Source organism: Elephantulus edwardii, unplaced genomic scaffold, assembly GCF_000299155.1.
Source record: "Elephantulus edwardii isolate Elephantulus edwardi_28Jun2011 unplaced genomic scaffold, EleEdw1.0 scaffold00109, whole genome shotgun sequence".
In the NCBI taxonomy this organism is placed as follows: Eukaryota; Metazoa; Chordata; class Mammalia; order Macroscelidea; family Macroscelididae; genus Elephantulus; species Elephantulus edwardii.
This window is the reverse complement of record NW_006399859.1, coordinates 3,925,869-3,947,700: the sequence shown is the minus strand read 5'-3', so window position 1 is coordinate 3,947,700 and position 21,832 is coordinate 3,925,869. Positions and strand designations below refer to the sequence as shown.

At 44.6% G+C, this 21,832-nt stretch overlaps 1 protein-coding gene across 3 annotated transcripts in view; it reads left to right on the top strand.

Moving 5' to 3' along the window:
• NAV2 (neuron navigator 2) overlaps positions 1-21,832 on the top strand; it is a 948,472-nt gene that overhangs the window by 921,436 nt on the left and 5,204 nt on the right. For all 3 annotated transcript variants that reach the window (XM_006892015.1, XM_006892014.1, XM_006892013.1), the window contains 7 exons: positions 165-333; positions 5,125-5,360; positions 11,380-11,534; positions 11,786-11,857; positions 14,939-15,135; positions 16,018-16,136; positions 17,508-17,711. In XM_006892015.1, coding sequence (XP_006892077.1) covers positions 165-333; positions 5,125-5,360; positions 11,380-11,534; positions 11,786-11,857; positions 14,939-15,135; positions 16,018-16,136; positions 17,508-17,711 — 1,152 coding nt within the window. The remainder of the gene's footprint in view (positions 1-164; positions 334-5,124; positions 5,361-11,379; positions 11,535-11,785; positions 11,858-14,938; positions 15,136-16,017; positions 16,137-17,507; positions 17,712-21,832) is intronic.

The window sequence follows — 21,832 nt, the reverse complement described above, 5'->3', positions numbered from 1 at the left end:
CCATAGAGAGTCAGTTCTCCCCCCTCGCTCCACAGCTCTGTTTCAACTCTGACATTGTCCCAGAGAGAAGAGATGATGGCCATGAATCATCCAATGAAAACATGAGTCATGGGCAGACCGGAGCCACATCTTTGATGGGGCTTTTGTTTATTTTTTTTTCCTAGGAATACATCATTCATGTCGACCCAGTGAGTCAGCTAGGGCTGAATTCCGACAGTGTGCTCGGCTATAGCATTGGGGAGATCAAACGTACCAACACTTCGGAGACCCCCGAGCTGCTCCCCTGTGGCTATCTGGTTGGGGAGAACACGACCATCTCTGTGTCCGTCAAAGGTAACGTGACCTCTTGCAGGCGTTGGAGCTTTCAGGAACCATTGTTTTCTTTTTTGTGACTTGGCATAGGAAATGATGACCACAGTTTTGTTTGTGTGTATGTACACAGGGTTCCTGCAACCCTGCTTCAACCACAGCTCTTCAGTCAACTTGGAAATTTGATCCGTTTGCGTTTTCCAACCACTGTCGGAGTAAATGGTTATAGTTTATTGTTTAAATTATATAGCAGAGGGTCCAATTAGCCTTATGATTCTGAGATGATGATGGACTCTTAATAACCCTGTTGAAAAGAGCTTACTACTTTCACTTAATTAATTAACACTTAGCCAATTAATTGCTCTTGCCAGCAACCCTTGGACGTGGTCCCATCCTACAAATGGAGGAACCATGATTTGTTTAGGCTACAGAAGAGCTACTTTGAGAATCCTGATAAAACTACCCAGGTTCTTGCCCACTTGACACTGCTGGAGCTTCCAGTTGCTTTACCTCCCAGAGAGATTAGGCCCTAGGCCAGTGTTTCCTCCATTGAATTCTAGTCCCACCAAGTCCTTTTTAGAGAGAATAAGACTCCACGGCCAAATAAGCTGGGGGAACTACATTATTAACCCCTTTGGAATCAAAGGCTGGACTAGGAAGACAGGAATGCACTGGTACATGAAGGATTTCTGATATTACAAAGTCCATTTTATCCCATTTGTGTAACTGCAAATCTGTTTTTTTCCTATCTTGTATGACCCACCTAAGGAACAGACTTTGGTCAATATTGTACTAGATGCATCAATCTTGAGGTTATCTGGTTACCACTCTATGAGACATTGATCATGACTGCACTTTGGACAGGGCAATTTTTAAGTTGCTTGAAAATTTTTACTGGTTGTTAGGCTTTTGGAAAAGACAATACTAGTGTACCCCTCGTCATGGTCCTTTAGTAGCAATAAAGAGCCTTTCTCTCTTGGTGGTAGATGACACATATACTGCTGGAGCCTCAACCAGCTGGCCATGTTACTAAAGAGAAAAAAATCCATTACCGTCAAGTCAAATCCGACTCATGATGACTCCAAATGTTGCAGAGTAAAAATGCATCAACTCTGAAAGGACTCTTCCAAGACCCTCCAGTAGGTTTTCAGAGGCTTTAAATTGCATGAGAGAAAATTGCTTATCCCTACCTTTCAGAGAAGCTGGTAGATTCGAACCACCTGCCTTTGTGTTGGGAGCATAACTCCTTACCCACTAGACCACTCATGCTCCCTACCTATCAAGTTAGCAAGTGAATTTCCACAATTCTGTCACTGAGCTGTAAGTGATAGAAATGAACTCAAAACTTAGATTTTGGAGGGGAAAAAAGGCATTTATATACTCAGCTGCCTGGCAAACTTAGGAGTGTGTAAGCTTTAAGCACAACTGGATCTGGGTATTAAAACAATGTCATCAGAACTAGGCCTACTTCAGCCTTGTTCATCATTGCTTTCCTTGTTTTTGTGTTGTTATTTCTTCAACCATGTGCAGTGATTTTAAGAAAACAAAACAAAAACAAGGAAAGCAATGATGAACAAGGCTGAGATAGGCCTAGTTCTGATGACATTGCTTGAATACCCGGATCCAGCCGTGCTTAAAGCTTACACACTTCTGTGTTTGCCAGATAGTCGAGTATAGGAGTGGCATCCACTTCCTAAACAACTTGCCTCCAGAAACTCTTATGAGCTTTTATAAATGTCAGTAGTTGTAGAGGGGCTTCAGGCCTTTTGTTTGTGGGGTCGCTGTGAGTCCTGTTTGGCTTGAAGGCAATCAACAACAACAACAACACATGGTTGAAGAAATTTTATTAGTATAGGAATTCTAGCTGAATAACCTAAAAAAAGGAGAATGTCTCTCTGGAAAAGTATGGCAAAGAATTCCTAGATATGACCCTGGCCACAGTGAGTCAGATACTCGGTATCTTGTCCAGACTCAGTATCAGTCTTGGTGGATCAACGAGAGGCTTCTGGACAAACCTCCTCACAGCTCGTAGCTGTGGGTGACCCACTAAACCATCTGCAATGGACTTCCAATAACAAAAAAAGCATTTTCCTGTCGAGGGGAAGGATATAGGGGATGCTAGATATCCCTATACACCAGTTATCCACCATAAGAACCCTTTACAAGAACTTTTAAAGTCATGCTTTCCAATTGTATTTTATGTTTGCAATGTGCAAATTGCTTTAAAGTGGACACATAAGCACAAGGAGTAACAGGAGAGGCCTATGGCTGAGACCAGCTCCATCCTCAATAGGAGCAGTGATAAGATGGTCTGCATCTGTTAGAATATTCCACCCCACTATGGAGCCACTGCGTCTGTTGCCTCTGTCAGAACACCGTGGTTTAGCATCTTTATTTTTATGTATGATACCTGACTCTTCTGTTTACTTGACACTTCTCCCTTCAAAGCACTAAAATGTACCCAAGGATTGTTGTTGTAGTTGGAGTCTCACAGGTGAATTTGTTTCAAACTTTTGAGCACATATTGGGTAGCAATTTACACTGTTCTGGAACACTGAGAAATCCGGAAAATAGTCTCATTTTCACAGAACCTGCATAACATTGGTATAAAAGTCAGCGTGTTGCTAAGAAAAAGAAAATAAAAAGAAGAAAGGAAGGAAATGAAATTTTATACAAATCTGCCAAGTGAATGTTGATACAGAAATTCAGAATAAAATAGGAAAATAACATAGAGATGTATTAAAGCAGTAATTGCTTTAATGTGCAAGTATTTGCATCCAAAGAAATCAGTGAGCTGCAGATGATCCAGTTTTGTGATGCTGCACGAAAGAAAGTGTGGTTTAACGTTCCTCTCAAGCACTAACCTGGCCGAATCCTGCTTAGCTTCTGAGGTGAGATCAGATCGGGTGTAGTGATGGGTTTTATGGTGCTAGGTAGTTTAGCATGTTCTGAAGTGAGATGTTTCCACAGAAGTAGTCACTTCCAGAGGGCTGTTTATGGCAAAATCTAAAAACAGCAACATGCATGCAGGGAGGGAGGTTTTAGGCTAAAGACTCGAGATTTGTGGCCTAGGCCTCTACAGTTGGCATTTAGGTTTGCATTTCTTGTTGTGTGCTGTCAATTCATTTCCAACTCATCACTCACTACTGTCAATTCGAACAGACCTTCCTTTGGATTTCTGGGGCTGTAAATTGAAAGGAAATTACCCATCATTCTTGCTCAGAGCCCCTGTTGGATTTGAACCACCAGAGAAGCACTGCCGTAGGGTTAAAAGTACAGCTCCTGTGCCATCATAGCTCTTTTCCTAACTCATAACTCACAGCACAAAGTAGAACTGCCCAGTAGGGCTTTAAAGGCTGTAAATCTTGGCAGAAGCAAATTGTAAGGTCTTTTCTCCACAGAGCAAACAGCTGGGGGAATTCAAGCTGCCAGTCTTGGTTAGCAGCACAGGATTTAACTACTGCACCACCAGGGCGCCACATATTGAGTTTGGTATTAGGAATGTCTTTAGCTGTCCCAGTAGACGAATGGTGTGAGGACTTTGATCGGAATCTTTCTGGAACAGTCACTGCCTTGAGGGGCTACCTTCAGTTAGAGAAGGGAGCTCTGGTGACATCATCCAAAGCCAGCTGGTGCTGCGAAACCATTGCTTGTGCCTCTGGCAAGTTTGAAATCACCAGCAGCTCCTTGGGAGAAAGTTGGGCATTCTCCTTCCCTCCTTCTCAATGTGCACGTCAGAAGCCGAATAGAAGGCTGCCACTAGTCAGAACTGACTTCACAGGAATGAGAGTGTTTAGTTCTCTGGGGGAGGGAAGGATCCAAAACAAGCATCTAAACCCATTAGAAGGTCTCCTTGTAGTGAATCATTACGTGGAAGGAAGCTACTATCCGACAACCACGTAACCAGCCTTCAGTCTAATTTTAATTTGTAGTTCTTGTTTCTCTGTGGTGAGTTTTAACAGAATTGCCTTAGGTTCTGGACAACAGATCTTGAATGTAGATTCCCTTTGGGGTGATAATAGGAAAATAGCTCTTGTAAAGACCAAGAAGCCTGACTGTCCAAAGTGGAAGGGGGAAAAGATTTCTATTTGAAGATCAGAGTATGTACCATTTCACCCTAGGACCTTTAGGCTGTTGTTGTGTGCCATCAAGTCAGAACTGATTCATAGGTTTTCAGAGTTTGTCAATTGTAGGGGGAGAAGATTGCCTATCTTCCGCAGAATACCTGGTGGGTGCATTCAAACTGCCTGCTTTTGGGTTGGCAATGCAGCTCCTTACCTACTGGGTCACTAAATCAAAGGGATGTATATATACATCTTTATTTTAAAGATAAAAGCATTATCTTCCTGATACATCTGAGTATGGGTAGCAGTGACCCTGGTATGAAGGAGAGAGCAAGGTGAGGAGACCGCTTGAAGGTCCTGGCTGACTCGCTCGAGCAAGACTCAGGCTTGGTTTGGGCAAACAGCATTGTTTCAGTATAATGACACCCCACCCAGACAGGCAAGCAGAGTTAGAATCTTAGGGATTCTGCAGAGGGCCGGTGAGGACTCATGACCCAGATATTAGTGTGAATCTGAGAGGATTAATCATGGCTAGAACCAGATACATAAGAGTCCTGATGTGTAGGGCTGTTACGTCCTAAAATAGTGGCCATTTGCTTCCATTTTCCTGGGTTTCTGGATGAACAGAGCCTCAGGTGAGTGGGATGCCAAGGACAGGGGTGGCCTCAGGACATAATCATTCCCCTTTGACACCTGCAGAAAACTCTATTTTCTATGGGATTTCAAACACTTTTTTCTCCCTTAAATGCAGGGCTTGCAGAAAACAGCCTGGACTCTCTGGTGTTCGAGTCTCTGATCCCCAAACCCATCCTCCAGCGCTATGTCTCCTTGCTGATAGACCACCGGCGAATTATCCTGTCAGGTCCGAGTGGCACTGGGAAGACCTACCTGGCCAACCGACTGTCAGAGTACGTAGTGCTCCGAGAGGGCCGGGAGCTGACAGATGGGGTCATTGCCACCTTCAACGTGGATCACAAGTCCAGCAAGGTGAGGGACCTTTCTCAGACCCATTGCTCACTGTTAAACCATTTGAGAACTGTCACCACCAAGGCTACACCTTTCCTATAAGCTGTCGCATCTGAGGTACCCAGTCAAAGCTGGCTGCCCAGGTTCAGTGGCCTTGGAAAAACACACAAAGAGTCGAAGGAATCTTAGACATCATTTTCATTGCAGTTCACAATAGGTGAACCATGAACTGAACCATGAGCCCCGCAGGAATTTTCCTATATGGTTTTTATAGTGCTGAGAACAAAGTTGCCTCACTTGCCCAGTAATCACTAACCTTATTACACCATGTACCTGCGCAGTTACACTTAGCTTTACATAAGACTGATGCAGCAAAATAGTACTGAGCTTGCTCAAAGATGGCACAGTACGTTAGCTAAAAACTGCCTGTTGTGTATATATGGTACATTGCAGTATCCCCCTCTCGCCTTTACTTGTTATAGAAAACCAGGTGGCAGAGGGCATATTGTGGCTGGCCGGAAGGAAAGCTCAGATCCTCTCAACTAGACATTTACTTTGTGCTTGTGTGGATCTAGTTCCTTTATTGCTGTCTCATTATCAGCAGGCATGATGCTCAGTGCTAGTTTTAAAAACTCCAGTTCAGATTCCGCCATCCAGTTTAGCAAGAATTTTTCTCATGAGTAAATTTTATTGTTTTTTAAAAAAATAAAAGCTGAACTAGATTTGTAGAAGACAGGAAAACCTGGATTCCCATCCCTGCTGGGTCATATCATTCCACAGATATGTGTTAAGTGCACACTATGTGCCAGTACAGACAAGTTGTCTTGGAAGAAATGCAGCCAGAATTCTCCTTAAAAAAAAAAAGCTTCCTTTTGTGGTAAAAAGAACAATGGCAATAGCTTACACTTGCTGATTGCTAGTAAACTGGTGACTAGGTTTAAAGTGGGATGAGCACGTGCCTATGGCCACTCAGTTGGGAGTAAGCAGTGGAACTGAAGCCTGCCGTGAGGTGTCGTCGAGTTGACACAGACTCATAGGAACCCTTTGTATGGTAGAATGAGCCTTGCCCAATGCTACACCGTCTTCACACTCTTACACTTGACCCATTGTTGCTCTTGCTGTGTGAATCAAGCTCGTAGAGAGCTCCTCTTCAAGAATAAAATCCGTCTCTAGGAATAGCACCTCTGATAACATGCCCAAAATATAGGAAATGACTTTTTCCCAGCCTGGCTTCCAAGGGACACTAGCTGAGCCTCTTCCATAAGTCTTGGACACTAGAGTCAACAAATGGGCTGCGTCTTGTTTCAGTAGAAACCTGTTTGGGTGGAGTCAGACCTAGTGCCAATCCAGGGTTATAAAAAAGGTTTTCTCAAACCTGTTCACTCCTTCATCTTGAGGGGATTTATGGGTAATTCATTCTGTGGTTGTGCAAAAAGACCAAAGAAGTAAAGACACATAGGAAATGACTCCTTCACCTCAGAGGTCCCTGGAGTAATTGAAAATGCTAGTTCCTATACTTGACACCTACATGGTCTGTTGATCCAGGTCATCTAGATGAGCTAGGGTGGTGCCAGGAATTTGCCCTATCCCTAAGATCCCCACATGATACCTTTTAAACATTGTTTTGTCTCTCTCTTTTTTTTTTTCTTTTTTCTCTCTTTTGCTATTGTGGTGAAAAATATGCACACCATTGCCTTCCACATTTACAATTCAGTGATATCTGACAGCACTTTTCATATTGTGCCACTATTATTTTATTACTATCCTTTTGCTAAACATTTCACCACGGTTAACTTAGTATTTTACAAACAAATGTTCCCTTCACTTTTCCTTGTCTTAGTAACTATTAGTAATCTTTGATTTTATATGTGTGCATATTTAATGTAAGTGGAGTCATACTGTATTTACCCTTTTGCAGTGGATTTCTTTTGCTCAGTATAATGGTTCCAGGGTTCATTGATGTTGTGACATGCATCAGGACTTCATCTTTCCAGCTGCATAGTATTCCATTATGTATACTTACAACCTTTGTTTTCCCATCCATCTGCTGATAGATATTTCAGTTATTTCTACTTTCTTGCTGTTGTGAAAAGTACTACAACAAACATTGATATATAGACTCCAGCTGATTTTGATGTAGGAACAGAGTGCAGGAGAAGTGGTCAAAGCCCCTCCATCAGAGCTTTGTGGGTTAGAGAAGGGGCCACTCCAAGGCCCATTAAAAGGAGACTCTCCAGGCCTGTGGCCCGTGCTCTCAGACCTAGTTCACTTTCCCCTTGAAAGGGCACCTACCTTCAGAGTACAGCCTGGCCAACTGGCCTGAGTGAAGAAAGGTAGGTTCCAGGGTCTCACCTTGTCAGATCTGTGAGGCTGTAAGACCAAGGTGAAGAGAACTAAAGAATGAAGGATCACATAATAAAGAATTAGGCTATTGTCAGTGGGGTGCTGGAGAGGAGTATTGAATATACCGTGGACTGCTTGCTAAGAGAACAAACAGGTCCGTCCTGGAGAGTGAAACCAGGCTGTCCTGGGAGGCAAGGATGTTGAAACTCAGTTTGACACACTTTGGGCATGTGTCCAGGAGGGACCAGTGTTTGGAGAGGGATGTCCTGCTTGGAAGGGTGGAGAGACAGCACGAGAGGAAGACTGTGGATGAGATGAATTGAATCAATGATCATGGGGCTAGGTGTGTCAGAGACAATGAGGTTGGCTCAGGATAGAACAGGGTTCAGAGCTGTTGTCCATAGTCTCTATGTGTGGTAATCAACTCGACGGCACATAACAGCAGGAGCAGCATAGCTCCCAAGCCAGGTTTTGACTTAAAAGCGAAGCCCAGGGAGCTGTTAAGAAAATGTCACCCTGTGAGGCAGCAGGAGCTGCCCTGGTAAAGCGCACACACAGGGATCTGGCACTCAAGTCTGAATGTAGTCCTGCCTACTACCTGAGCAGTCTTAAGTTAATACCTCAGCTTCCTTATTTGTAAAATAGAGGTAATATATATATGGTTGTGGTGGTGGTGGCAGTGGTGGTATGTGCCAGTGAGTCCGAATCATCTCCTAGCTGATGCTCCAGGTTTTCAGATGCTATAAATCACATAGAGGATATTGCCCATCTTTCTCCTTCAGAGAAGTTGGTGAATTCCAACCGCTTGCCTTTGGGTTGCAAGTGCAACTCCTTACCGTTAGGCCAACAGAGGGCTATTGTAAGGCAACCTAATTTAATATATGTAAGGTACCTACCCAGGTGTACTTTATTTAGACATGTGGTCTTTTTAATCACTTACTATATTGCTGAGAGCTAGACAGGGACTAAAGACAACAGAAGAAAAATTAATGCCTTTGAAATGTAGTGTTGGAGAAGAGTGAATATCCTATGGACTGCCAAAAGAACACATATATGTTGTGGAGAAGGTGCAGCCAGGGTGCTCCTTGGAGGCAAGGGTGGTGAAGCTTTGTCCCATGTACTTCGGGCATGTTGTTAGGATAGGCTATTCTTTGGAGAGCACATCATGCTTAGAAAGGTGGAGGTGTGGGGAAAGAGAGAAAAGTGCTTAACCAGGTGGATTCACAAAGTGACTACAGCAGTGGGCTTGAGACTGTGAGGCTGGCACAGTATAGGACAGGTTTCAGGCCTGTTGTTCATTGGGTCGCTAAGGGTCATACCCAACTCGATGACACCTCACAACAACAAGGTAGCCATGCATGGCAGGCAATGCCAACAGTTAATGATGTTACTTTTAACAGACAGTTATTACCACCCTAGCCAACTCTCTTGTTAGCTGTCTTTCTTTTCTGGAATTTCTAAGTAAACATGAGCCCTTACCTATGCCCTTAAACTACAAATACTCCCTCAAAATCTCTCCTTGATCTGTTTTTTCTCCCAAGATGCTAAGTTCCATCTCCTTTATACTTGCCTTAAGTAAAAGTAAAGTTTGCTCATTCATATGCCTGTTCTAAGTAATTCCTTATTAAAAGAATAAAATAAAAGGCAAACATCCTTTGAGTCTAATAGAGATCACATTGATAACATTTTAACACTGAGTAGCTGAGAATTGTAGTTGTTATGTGCCATCAAGTCAACTCTAGTGGATCCTGTGAACAATACCTCAAAATTTTGTCCTGTCCTGCACCATCCTCAAGGTCTCAGCCATACCCAGTACCATTGTGGCATTATCCCTGTCAATCCATTTTTATTGAGGGTCTTCCTCTCCATTGCTGACCCTCCCTCTACTTATGACTGATGCTTCCTGACAACATGCCCAAAGCGTGTGGAACCAAATTTCACCAGCCTTGCATTTAAGAAGCATCCTGATTATTCTTCCTCCAAAACATATGTGTTTGTTATTTGATACAAATGGCAATGCACAATATATTCAATACTCTTTGCCAACACCACAGTTCAAAAGGCATTGATCCAAGTTTTAACTGACCAGTTCAGCCTTTTCTCTTGTTACACTCTTTCTTCTCTCACCTGCACCCCCCACCCCTCCACCATTCCCTCAGCTGCATTCTATTCCTCACAGTCAGCCTTTGTTTGCTTGCCTCTGAAAACCTGCTGGAGGCCCAGCTGTGGGTTGATTCTGACGCCACCGTTCTCAACAACAGGCCTTTGATCAATTCAATGCCCTACCAGTTCCTCAAGGTCAAATTTAATCTCAACTTCTAACCAGACCTTCCACTGTGCATGTGGATTTACCTTACCCTCCCACTCTTCATCATCTGTCTGCCATGGCACTAGTCATCACAACCTGTGTGTGTTTCCAGATCCCCTGTGTAATATTTGTATTAAGGACTTTTGTGCATACTACTGTCATGCAGATGCTTTAGAAACACAAAAATACATGAGACAGTCTGTCCTCAAGGAGCTTATGGGGAGACTGGTGTGATGGGAGATGTAAACAAATATGACGCCATTTCTGGGGAAGTGGTAGTTGTTGTAGTATACACAGTAGAATCTGAACCAACTAATAACTGACTTTCCTGTGGATTTTCAAAAGCAGTGAATCATACGGGAGAAGATTATTCATCTTCCTCCTGTAGAGCAATTTATAAATTTGAACTACATAACTTTGGGTTGACAGTGCAACTCTTTGCCACCAGACCACCAGAGCTCCCTGACAAAGTGATAGTAGTTGTTGTTATATGCTATCAAATTGCCTGCACCTCGTAGTGCCCCTGTGTACATTAGCACTGAAACCTGCCCTGCCCGAGCCAATCTCATCATCTCCAAAAGACCTAATCCCATTTCTCCAGTCACTGAATCAAGCCATCTCATCCAGGGTCTTCCTCTCTTGCGCTGTCCCTCCACCCTTTCAAGCATGATGTCCTTCTTCAAGGACTAGTGCCTCCTGGCCACAGGCCCAAAGTATGTGAAATGGAGCCTCAAAATCCTTACCTCCAAGCAAACTCTGGTGGCCTAGTGACAAGACGCTGTGCTGCAATCCCAGATGTGTGCAGTTCAAATCCACCAGATACTCTGCTGGAGAAGGAGGGACAATCTCCTGCTTGTACCAGTCAGATCTGATTTGATGGTACACACAGACAATAATAATAAAATAAAAAAATAAAATCCTTGCCTCCAGGGAGCAGCTTGGTTTCACCCTTTTCAGGACAGACCTGTTTGTTCTCCTGGCAGTCTACAGTGTATTCAACACTCTTCTCCAACACTGTAACTCAAAGGCATCAGTCCTTCTATCATCCTTAGTTATTGTCCAGCTCTCTGATACATAGCAAGAATTGTGCCTGGATCAGGCACACCTTAGTCTCCAGACTGACATCATTGCTCTTCAGTACTTTAGAGCAAGGATAAAATTCCATGGCTGTGCAGATCCATGGTGCTGTTTAGGCTTTTGGTTTTCTCACCTCATAACTCACCTTGTATTCTCTTCAGCACTGAACCTGTCCCTGTGATTCAGTTCACTGACCATATGGTGTCATCAGGTATCTTTTGTTCTTCATGAAATGAAGGCTCTGAGCATTTCCATCTTCACTGGATTATGCTCATCACCTTGTTCTTTCCCTGGTCTTCTGGGTGTCTGTAGGAATTGCGTCAGTACTTGTCCAACCTTGCTGACCAGTGCAACAGTGAGAACAATGCTGTGGACATGCCTCTTGTCATCATCCTGGACAACCTGCATCACGTCAGCTCCCTGGGCGAAATCTTCAATGGACTCCTCAACTGCAAGTATCATAAATGGTAAAGGCCAATTTCAGACCTTGTGGGCCCTGGAAGAATGTCACTACCATAGTGGGCACTGCCTGGGGAGCTGTGTACCCATGTGACCCAGTTAGGCATAGTGGCACAGACACCGTCTCATGCACCAGGAGATGCAGGGCAGCATCTGCCCATCTCTCTGCCTAGACACGTAGACATTACAGGCCTCTGTGAATACCTTACCCACTTGGCTTAGGGTCCTAAAACTTACTTTTCTTTTATCTCCCCCATAGCCCTTACATCATTGGCACAATGAACCAGGCTACCTCGTCTACTCCTAATCTACAGCTTCATCATAACTTCAGGTAAGGCATTGCTTCTCTTTTCCAATTAGATGTTTACCCAGAAGGAGAACAATCTGGAAAGAGCAGAAAAGCCTTTTTGAGTTGCTCTTACATGCGGTGCATTGCATTAAACATTTCCCTCAGCTTAACTCATTTAATTTCTCACAGCGGCCAAGAATTAAATCACTTGTGTGGGCTCACACCACTGGTCTGTCAGTGACAGAGAGGACACCCAAGCCGAGGTCTCTCTGACTCCAAGTCTTGCTATCGCAGTGTCCACGAGGCAGCTCTACGCAAGAACCAGAGACCCTTTTGTCTCTGTTGTACCTTAGCGGCAGCACCTCTTTGTCCCATGTCAGTATGAACATTAAACTAGCTCTCGCTTAAAACTGTCCTCCCTGGTACTGTACCTGGGGGTCGTCAGAGTTGCCATGACCCACCTTGGTGAGTCTGTCTCCCCCTCCTGTCTTATCTAGTACTGTTGTCATAGTAACACAAGTGCGCATTGTTATTGGGCAGAAATGTATTTTCTCAGAGTTTAGGATGCACCTCCTTTGAGTTAGCAGTGCAAGTCCTTTCAGATGAAGCCACCAGAGCTCCTGGAAGGCTGCTTCTTGTTATTTTATGCCAGTGAGTTGGAATCAACTCATAGCTGACCCTCCATCAGGTTTTCAGAGGCTGTAAGTCAAACAAAAGGTTGACTGTCTTTCTCCCTTGGAGCAGCTGGTAGATTCAAACCGCCTGCCTTTGGGTTGGCAGTGTAACTTTTTACCTCCCTGGCCACCTACCAGAGCTCCCTTCCTAGGAGGCTAGAAGCTCATATTCCAGGCGCTGGCTTTAGAGGAGGGCTCTTTCTCTGCCCTGAGGGAGGATCCTTCTCTCATTCAAGCTTCTATGCCAGGCTCCTTGCTGAACATGTGGTATATAGCTTTCCTTCCTTTGTTCTTTCTTCCTGATTGCTTATTCTGCTTTTTATATCTCAAGATTGACTTGGGACATACTCTAATATTGCCTCCATAATGTAACAATGAAAGGCCTTTATCAAATAGAATTATAACCACAGGTCTAGTTGGATTTGCAGTCATATTTTGGAGGAACATAATTCAGTCTTCTCTTCTGTCCCAGCACTATCCGGGAGCTCACTCGTGGCTAGCATATGGGAAGGGTAAGATGTAGGCTGTTCAATTCCATCTTCCTAGCTTGTTGCATTGCTTGCTTTGACATCATTGCACACACCCTTTGTCCTGTCCTGGATTCCAGCTGACTCACTACATGGCACCCTGACTGGAACCTTAGACAATGATGGGAAACTGTCTCCTGGCCTGGTACTTTTTGGCTCACTTTACAATTGCCACTCTGTAGGCATCTCTAAGGAGATTTCTTTTAAGAATTAAATGGCCCTGAATTATAATTATCTAAGAAATGTTCCTTTATCCAGGCCACTGAGGACAAGGCTTGCCTCTGCATGCAGGCTGTCCAGTGTTGCCCATGCTTTCTCCGAATTATCCTTCAAGCTTTCCTCCTTCCCCCTCTTACTGGCGCTTCTCTTAGCCACTCTTGCAGCTAGCTTTCCTGCTGACAGCTTGCGCCCCCTTCCGGCAAGCTGCTCCATGACAGCCAGAGTGAGCATTCTGGAATGCACATAGGCCGCGGAATCCTCTGGTTTAAATTTCCCCAGTGACTCCCCCTTGCCTTCCGAACTGAATCTAGATTCCTTACGCTTGCAGACCAAGTCTAAGCACTAGTTACACTGGGGTCAGTTTCCCCAAACAGTTCACATTCTTCTCATGTCTGCAGATGCTACAGCACTTTCTCATGTATACACCCTGTGGCCCTCACATGGCTACTCTGTTTATCCTTCAGTTCAGCCTATGGGTCCTCTCCACCAAAGACACCCCACCCCCACCCCCGCTCTGTCCCCAGGCCCTGTCCTCTCTTCGTGCCTCATCCTTCGTTCATTTCTCTGTGTCCTGCACTAGCTCCGTGGGGAGAAGGACTGTGTCTTGATCATTACACCATCAAGTTCATTTCCATTCATGTTGTTACTGCTTAGTGTCATCGAGTAGACTACAGCTCATGGGTCTGTGAACAGCAGATCAAAACCTGTGTCATCGTTTATAGACTCCACTGTGCTCAAGCCTGTTGTCACGTACATTCCACATTCTAATGAATAGTGCATGTTTGGGGCTTTTTCTTCTCATTTTGAGTCCGCTTTTACTCCATTGAGACTGTTAAGGCAGACTCTACTTAGAGGAGGTAGCCCTGCCCTGGTTAAGCTTCGAGTGTTTTTCAATCCGAGGGGCTCATCTTCCGACACTGTGTTGAACAGTGGTCCGGAGTTACCCGTAGTGTTTTCCAAGGCCGGTTACTTCACAAGTGAGTGGTCAGTCCTGCATCTTAGTGTCTCTTTGTCTGGCAGCTCTGCTAAAACGTGTCCTTATGGGTGACCCTGTAGGTGTTTGCAATACTGGGGGCGTAGCTTCCAGCATCACAGCCATCCACGAAGTTGTCACAGTACAGCAAGCTGACAGATGACAGACAAGTGGTGCTTTAATTCATGGTGATTTCATTTGCAGAGTAGAACTACCCCATAGGGTTCAGTCACCTGGAATCTTTAAGGAAGCACTTTGTTCTCTAAGATCTTTCTTCCCCAGAGCCACTGGGTAGGATTGAACTATCCACCTTTGGGTTAGCAGCAGAGCACTTAAGCATTGTGTCAGTGCTCCTTGACTGCATCTTGGTCACGGTTATAGCTCTGCAGTCCAGCGCAGGGTCTGACACCGCTTCTAGGTCACTGATTAGAACTCAGACTCTAGATCCAAACCACCTTGTTCTAATCTTCACTCTTCCTTACACCCTGCTGTTGGGTCTCAGACAAGTTACATAAACTTTTTCCACTTGTAAGATAGGCCCAGTGATAACAATACTGATGTCATAGTGTTGTGAGAAATCCAATGAGTTAACATTTGTGTCTGATTCATAGTAAACCCCATATTAGTGCTGACATGCACGCATTCCAGTGATGGTGTGTTTTAATTCCTGCGATTAACCGTCATTTTCATCACCACCACCATTGCTGAAAAGCCTTCCTCACTTCCCCAGGTGGGTGCTTTGTGCCAACCACACGGAGCCCGTCAAGGGCTTCCTCGGCCGCTTCCTGAGGCGGAAGCTCATGGAGACGGAGATCAGTGGGCGGGTGCGGAATGTGGAGCTGGTTAAGATCATCGACTGGATTCCTAAGGTCTGGCATCACCTCAACCGCTTCCTGGAGGCTCACAGCTCCTCAGATGTCACCATCGGTGAGTGGGGGCAGGCAGGAGAGGGTAGGTGAGTGAGGGGAGAGGTGATTCTTCAGAGCTTCAACTTTCTTGGGTGTCTGTCTTCGGGGCCTTTCCAAGACTCTTCTTTACAGGCACTTACCAGATGGACAATGGACTATCCATGCAGATAAAGGACAATGGGACTCCCGACTATTTGTCACCTGTATTGTGTCCCTTGATGCTTGTCACCCCTTTCCAGTGTGCAGGGGTGACCAATCAACAAGATACATAGCCACCTCAGACTGGTAACTCAGGGCAGAGTCCTGCTTTGAGATCTCCCCTCAATAAAACTACCTTTTCCCAATATTCTTGAAAGTTGGGGATTCAGAGTAGAGGCAACAGGAAGCCTACCAGTTATTCTGATGTAATTTCATTTCAGGTTTATGTCTTCTGTTCTTTTCTACATCAGTCATTCATGTCGTTGCAATCATAGTGTACGTACAGTATATCCCCTTTATTCACTGTGTTGTCTCAGCATTCCACATTACTATTCTGTTTTTATAGTCATCAAATTTAAAGACTCCAACGTAATCAAGTGCAGTACTACCATCATCTGCTTGACATGTTCTCTTGAACATACAGGATGTGCTACCAATTTTTTTTGTGCTGCCATTTGTAAAGTCAAGATTGATAATACTGTGATGAACGTTGTTCTCTGTAAATCATTGCCTCCATTCTGAATTACTTCATTGAGAGACCCTTGGGGTGAGAGTAGGGAGTGTGCTGTGCTCGCCTCCCAGCGCTGTCAGACATCCCATCCCTCTGAGGTTCCCAGGTCCCTCCTTGCAGGATGCTTAGGCTGTAGCTTCTCCTGGTCTCTTCCATTTCATCCTCTGATTTATTTTTCACTGTGGTTCTCAGGTCCCCGGCTCTTCCTCTCATGCCCCATCGATGTGGATGGCTCAAGGGTGTGGTTCACTGATTTGTGGAACTACTCAATTATCCCCTATCTTCTGGAAGCCGTCAGAGAAGGACTCCAGGTGAGAAGCATGCTACCAATTGGCTTCTGTAAGCCAACATGTTCTTGTGACCAGATGAGGTGCCTCCGTCCCTTTTTAAATGAATCTGGCAGACATAGGGTAGAAACCCTTTATAAATCATCAGCCTAGACAAAATAGAAAACATAGCTGCAAATCGGACTCAGCCACTTATTAAATATGCAACGCCAGGCAAGTCACTTGGCTTCTCTGTGCCTTAGTTTCTACATCTGTAGAAAGGGATAATAATAGTCCTCGGCCATATAGACTTGTTGCTAGGGTTCTTCGAAGCCAAGCACAGCAACAAAAATGAATCTGCACCTGTGCACACACTTAACGGTTTGCAGAGTATTCTCGTATTTACTATTTGATTGATGCCCTGTATTAATTTTTAAACCAGGGTAAAGATATTCAACTTTTTTGAGAAAGGAAATTGAATAAATGACTTGCCCTGGCTTACAAAATGGAAACTTGAGGAGCTTTGAATTCATGCCACTGACTCAGGGTCCAGGTCCCCGCCCTCCACCCGGTGACACTCACCACCCGACCCAGGACCCTGAGGCTACAAGTCTCCCCTGTGCTGTGACTGCTGCAAAGAATGACTTCGTCACTTTTCACTCAGAGCCCTAGGTTTAATCCTAGATAGTTACCCTGAAATGGAAACTTGTAGGTGACAGTTTTGTTGTTATGCCTGGAGGCAGCCTATGAACTTTGAACTTGCGTGGACTTTTGCCAACAATATTGAGTAATTATCAGGCATTGTGCCTAGCTGAGTAATGCCAGAACTTAGTGCGGGAGAAGGAGATGAGTTCCTGAGGATTTCTTTGTTTCTTCAATAGAGAACAAGGGAAGACATGAGAAGGGCTTGTTTGTAAGCCTTCCCAGGCTGAGGGAGCAGGCATGTGACAATACACAATTAATGGCATCAGCCGGTGTTTATTGTTCCTGTACATTTGACTGAGTCTGGTGAAGAGCTGAGTGTTTCCTATTGGTCATCCTTAAATGCTGTGTAAACCAGCAATCATACTCTTTCGAGGCAATCAGGATGATGTACTAAACACCACACCCACTGCCAACCCAGTCGGTGCAATCCAGAGTGGCCTTCCATTGAGTTTCTGATGCTATCAGTCTTTATGGAAAGAGATTGCCATCTTTCTCCCTCAAAGTAGCAAATAGATTTGAACTGCTGGCCTTTTCATTAGAAGCCCAAACTGTTACACACTTCCTCAGAAGGGCTCTTTATTCAGAACAACAAAGAACTCAGAAAGGAAATGAATGTGCATCTCTTGAGCAGAGGTGACACAGAGCTGGGGGTGGGGGATTTTACAGAAGACTAGGCCCACTTCCAACCTGTTCCTTCTTTGCCTGTTACAGCTCTATGGAAGGCGGGCCCCCTGGGAAGATCCGGCCAAGTGGGTGATGGACACCTATCCGTGGGCAGCCAGCCCTCAGCAGCACGAGTGGCCCCCGCTGCTGCAGCTGCGGCCGGAAGATGTGGGCTTTGATGGCTACTCCCTGCCCCGGGAGGGCTCAGCCAGCAAGCAGGCGCCCCCTAGTGATGCAGAAGGAGACCCGCTGGTGAGTCTGGCATCTTTCAGGCACTCCCTCCAGGTAGAGCTTGATAAAAGGCTTCAGGAAATGGGAAGATGATCTGGGTAGAATGGACCCACATCAGAATTAGGGACATTTTACCAATATTGTCTTCTGTGGTTTCTTCATTTTAAACCTTTGACACCTGTGCAGTTGATTCTAGTTTAGAGTTGGGAATGTTGCTGAGTACCATCGCGTCAGAACCATAGCTGACCTTCCAGCGGGTTTTCAGAGGCAGTTAATCACAAAGGAGGAGATTGTCCATCCTCCCACGGAGCAGCGAGCAGATATGAACATTTGACATTGTGTAGGTTCTTAACACTAGGCCACCAGAGCTCCAAAGTTGGGGATGTGATTCTATTTTTCACCTCCCTCCAAATTAAGCACTTATCCCTTTCTTGCCCTCTGACTTGAGTTGCAAATTATCCCCATACTATGCTGTTCTTTCTATCTCCCCCTCTGATAACTAAGCAGAGGCAGAGCCCTAGGGCCGTAAGTCAGGAACACAGAGATTTGAGGGCAGAAGGGACTTGCCAGGGTAAAAGAGCCCTCAGTATAGGCCAAGGCTACTGAGATGTGATAAGTCATTGGCACCATCTGGCCTTTTTATCTAGGCTGCTGTTGCTTAAGCAATTGCTATAACCACCACCTAGAGAATTGACTCTGTGGCAATTCCATGCTCAGTTCCAACTTTATGACAAAGATTACTGTCACCAACGTTTAAGCACTTGGCTACTAACCAAGAGTTTGAATTCAGAGGCACCTCAGAAAAAAGACCTGGTGATCCCCTTCTGAAAGGTCACAGTCATTGGAAACCCTGTGCAGTATAGTTCTTTGAGGAGACATGAGATCGCCATGTTAAAGCCGGAAAGGCCTTTGAGTAAGCACAAGGACCAGTGGTGGCCATGCTGTGGTGGAGATCCTAGGCCACATTAGTGCAGCTCACTCTCAGTGCGGGCTTTCAGACCTGTCATCCCGTTCATATTTATTCTTAATTCAAAAAACCAACCCCAAATCTCTGTCGTTGAATCAATTCTGATTCATACTGACCCATGTGACAGAGTCTAATTGCCCTGGAGGCAGTAATCATTAGAGAAGCAGATTGCTGTATCTTTCTTCCTTACAACCATAGGACTCTTGGTTTGCAGCTCACTCCTTAACCAGGCTGCCCTCTCTAATTCCAGGATAGAAGACACGTAGCATACACACCACCTCTTCACCTTTCTGCTCAAAGCCAGCATTGCTCTTCAATCATGGTGCTCTGTACCGACCTAAGACTAATGCATAGTCATACTGTTAACTAGAAGTAAGCCATCAGAGCCATGTAAAATAAGGAAGAAACACGTATACTAGCATTTCCCTTGGATAAGTGACTATATTCATGTCTTATATTTAGCTGACCTGAAGCACTTGCTGCAGAAGGTCAAGAACTGCAGCCTTCAATATGGATTGAAGCTCAATATCAAGAAAACAAAGAGACCCCCCACTGGGCCAATTGACAGCATCATGATGGATGGTGGAGAGATTGAGGTTGTTAACAGCTTTAGTTTGCTTGGCTCCACAATCAACAAGCATGGCACCAGCAGCCAGGAAATTAAAAGACGTATTGCGATGGGAAAGTTAGCTGTCAGACCTCTCCAAAATACTGAAGAGCAACAGTGTCTCTCTGGAGACCAAGGTGTGCCTGATACAGGCCTTGGTTTTTGCAATCACTTATTATGCATCTAAGAGCTGGACAATGACTAGGGATGATAGAAGGAGAATTGATGCCTTTGAGCTGTGGTGTTGGAGAAGAGTATTGAATATACCATAGACTGCTAAGAGAACAAATAGCTTCGTCCTGGAGAAGGTGAAACCAGGCTGCTCCTTGGAGGCAAGGATTCTGAAGCTTTGTCTGACATATTTTGGATATGTTGCAAGGAAGAACCAGTCCTTGGAGAGGGATGTCATGCTTAGGAGAGTGGAGGGACAGTGCAGGAGAGGAAGTCCCTCGAAGAGATGGATTCGGTGACTGGGGTAATGAGGGTAGGTGTGTCAGAGACAGTAAGATTGGCACAGGATAGGGCAGGGTCTAGGGCTGTTGTACATTGATGGGGTCACTATAAGTTGCAGGTGATTTGACGGCACATAACAACAACATATTTAGCTATAAGCTTCCTTGGCAACAAAGGCAAAAGAAAAACAACAGAATATTATCTGTATTTTGTAATGAAAGAAAATATTTATAAAAGATGCAGCAAGTCAAGGAGAAAGTTTCTGTCTTACCCCTAGTAACTAATCAGTTTGTTGGATATGAGTGATTTCTATTGTTGATAATGTTTAATAGGCACTAAAATGTCTTATTTGGGTCACTTCCCAAGAATGTCAAGCAAACCAGTTTGCAGCAATGTTTTCACAGAGGAAAGCAGTATCTTTTGAACAGTTCATGATGTTAGTCATTGCTAAAAGCCTAGGCCTTTGATTGAACACAAAGTGTTTAGGTAAGGCCTGTTGTTATTGTGTGCTGTTAAGTCAGAACCAATCCTTTGTTGACCCACCAGAAGGTTTTCAAAGGCAGTTTAATCACACGAGAGCGAATTACCCAGCCTTCTCCAATAGAGCAACTAGTGGATTTGAACCATGTGCCTTGGAGATTGCAGCACAGCTTCTTACCACCATGCCACCAACCCTCCCAAGGTGACACCTAGGATTTCTCAAAACAGTTGCCCAGGGCTCTCCCCCTGACGGCTCCAAGCCCTAGAAGTAGCTGTTCTAGCCCTTTCCCCAGCTTGCTAGGGTGAATAATGTGATGTTTCTACCACGTCTCATGCTCTCTGTCCAACATCCCAGGTCTCTGTTGTCACGGTATTCTTATTTACTCATCTCTCTTCTCCACGAGACTCAGACCTCCATGGTTTTATTTCAGAGCCTTGTGTAGTATGCAGACTCTACAGTAATGTTTGATGCAGGAATGATTGCCCATTGTACCTGCCTTTGCACCTCTCCCCTGGACCAGCAGAAGGCCAGCTTGTGGTGTCTGACGGTGCTTGTGTGCTGTCGATTCCCAGAGAGACCCTCCACGGACACCCTGGCTCGCTCCACCATGTCTTAGTCTGACTCTTGCTAGATAAAAATATAAAATATACAACTTAAAACTGAAATTCCTGGAAAATAACACCTTCACATTGACGTGGAGAGAACTCCTTATCAGTAGGTCTCCAGAAAGCTCCCAGGACAAAGCCAGGGGAGCTAATATATTGCATAAATACACTACCAAACAACAGAAGATAAAGTAGGTATCTAGGACCTCCTGAAAGTGAAATACTTAACACTCATCAAAAGACTTTTATAGAGATCTTCAAGACTGGGGGAAAGGTGGGTTTGGTGTTTTTTGGTTGTTTTTGTCTTGTTTTGTTTTTTGTTTTCAACAACATATTTGACAAGGGTCTAATCTCCAAAATTTACGGAAAACTTCAAAACCCTAATTAACAAAAATGAATCATCCAGTCAAAAAATGAGTGAAGAATATAAATGGACACTTCACCACAGAGAACCTTCCGGCAGTTAACTGGCACAGGAAGGGCTCATTGTCATGAGCCGTCACTTATCCACTGCCATCAAGTGCCATCCACTGCCAGCTCGCAGTGACCTTCAGGCGAGTTGGGTTTCTGAGGCTATAAATCTTTCTGGGAGAAAAATGTCCATCTCTTTCCTGTGGAGCAGCTGAAACTGCTAACATTTTGGTCAGCAGCCTGACATTTTACACACTCCTTTACCAGAACTCCTTAGAGAGATACAAATCAACTTCCATGAGATACCCTCTTACCCCTGAAAAAAATAACACTGGAAGGAAAAGAAAACAACAGGTGCTGGAGAGATTTTGAGGAGACTGACTGGCATTCTTATGTGCTGTTGATAGGATCATAAAATTGTGCAAGTTCAAATAGAGATAGCATTTGACCCAGCAATTCCACTACTGGGAATATACCCTAAAGAGACCATAAATGGCATCCAAGTAGATATATGCATACCCATGTTTATCGTGGCTTTGTTTACAATAGCAAGGAGTTGGAAACAACCTAAATGCCCATCAACAAACGAATGGGTAGAGAAGCTGTGGTATATTCGCA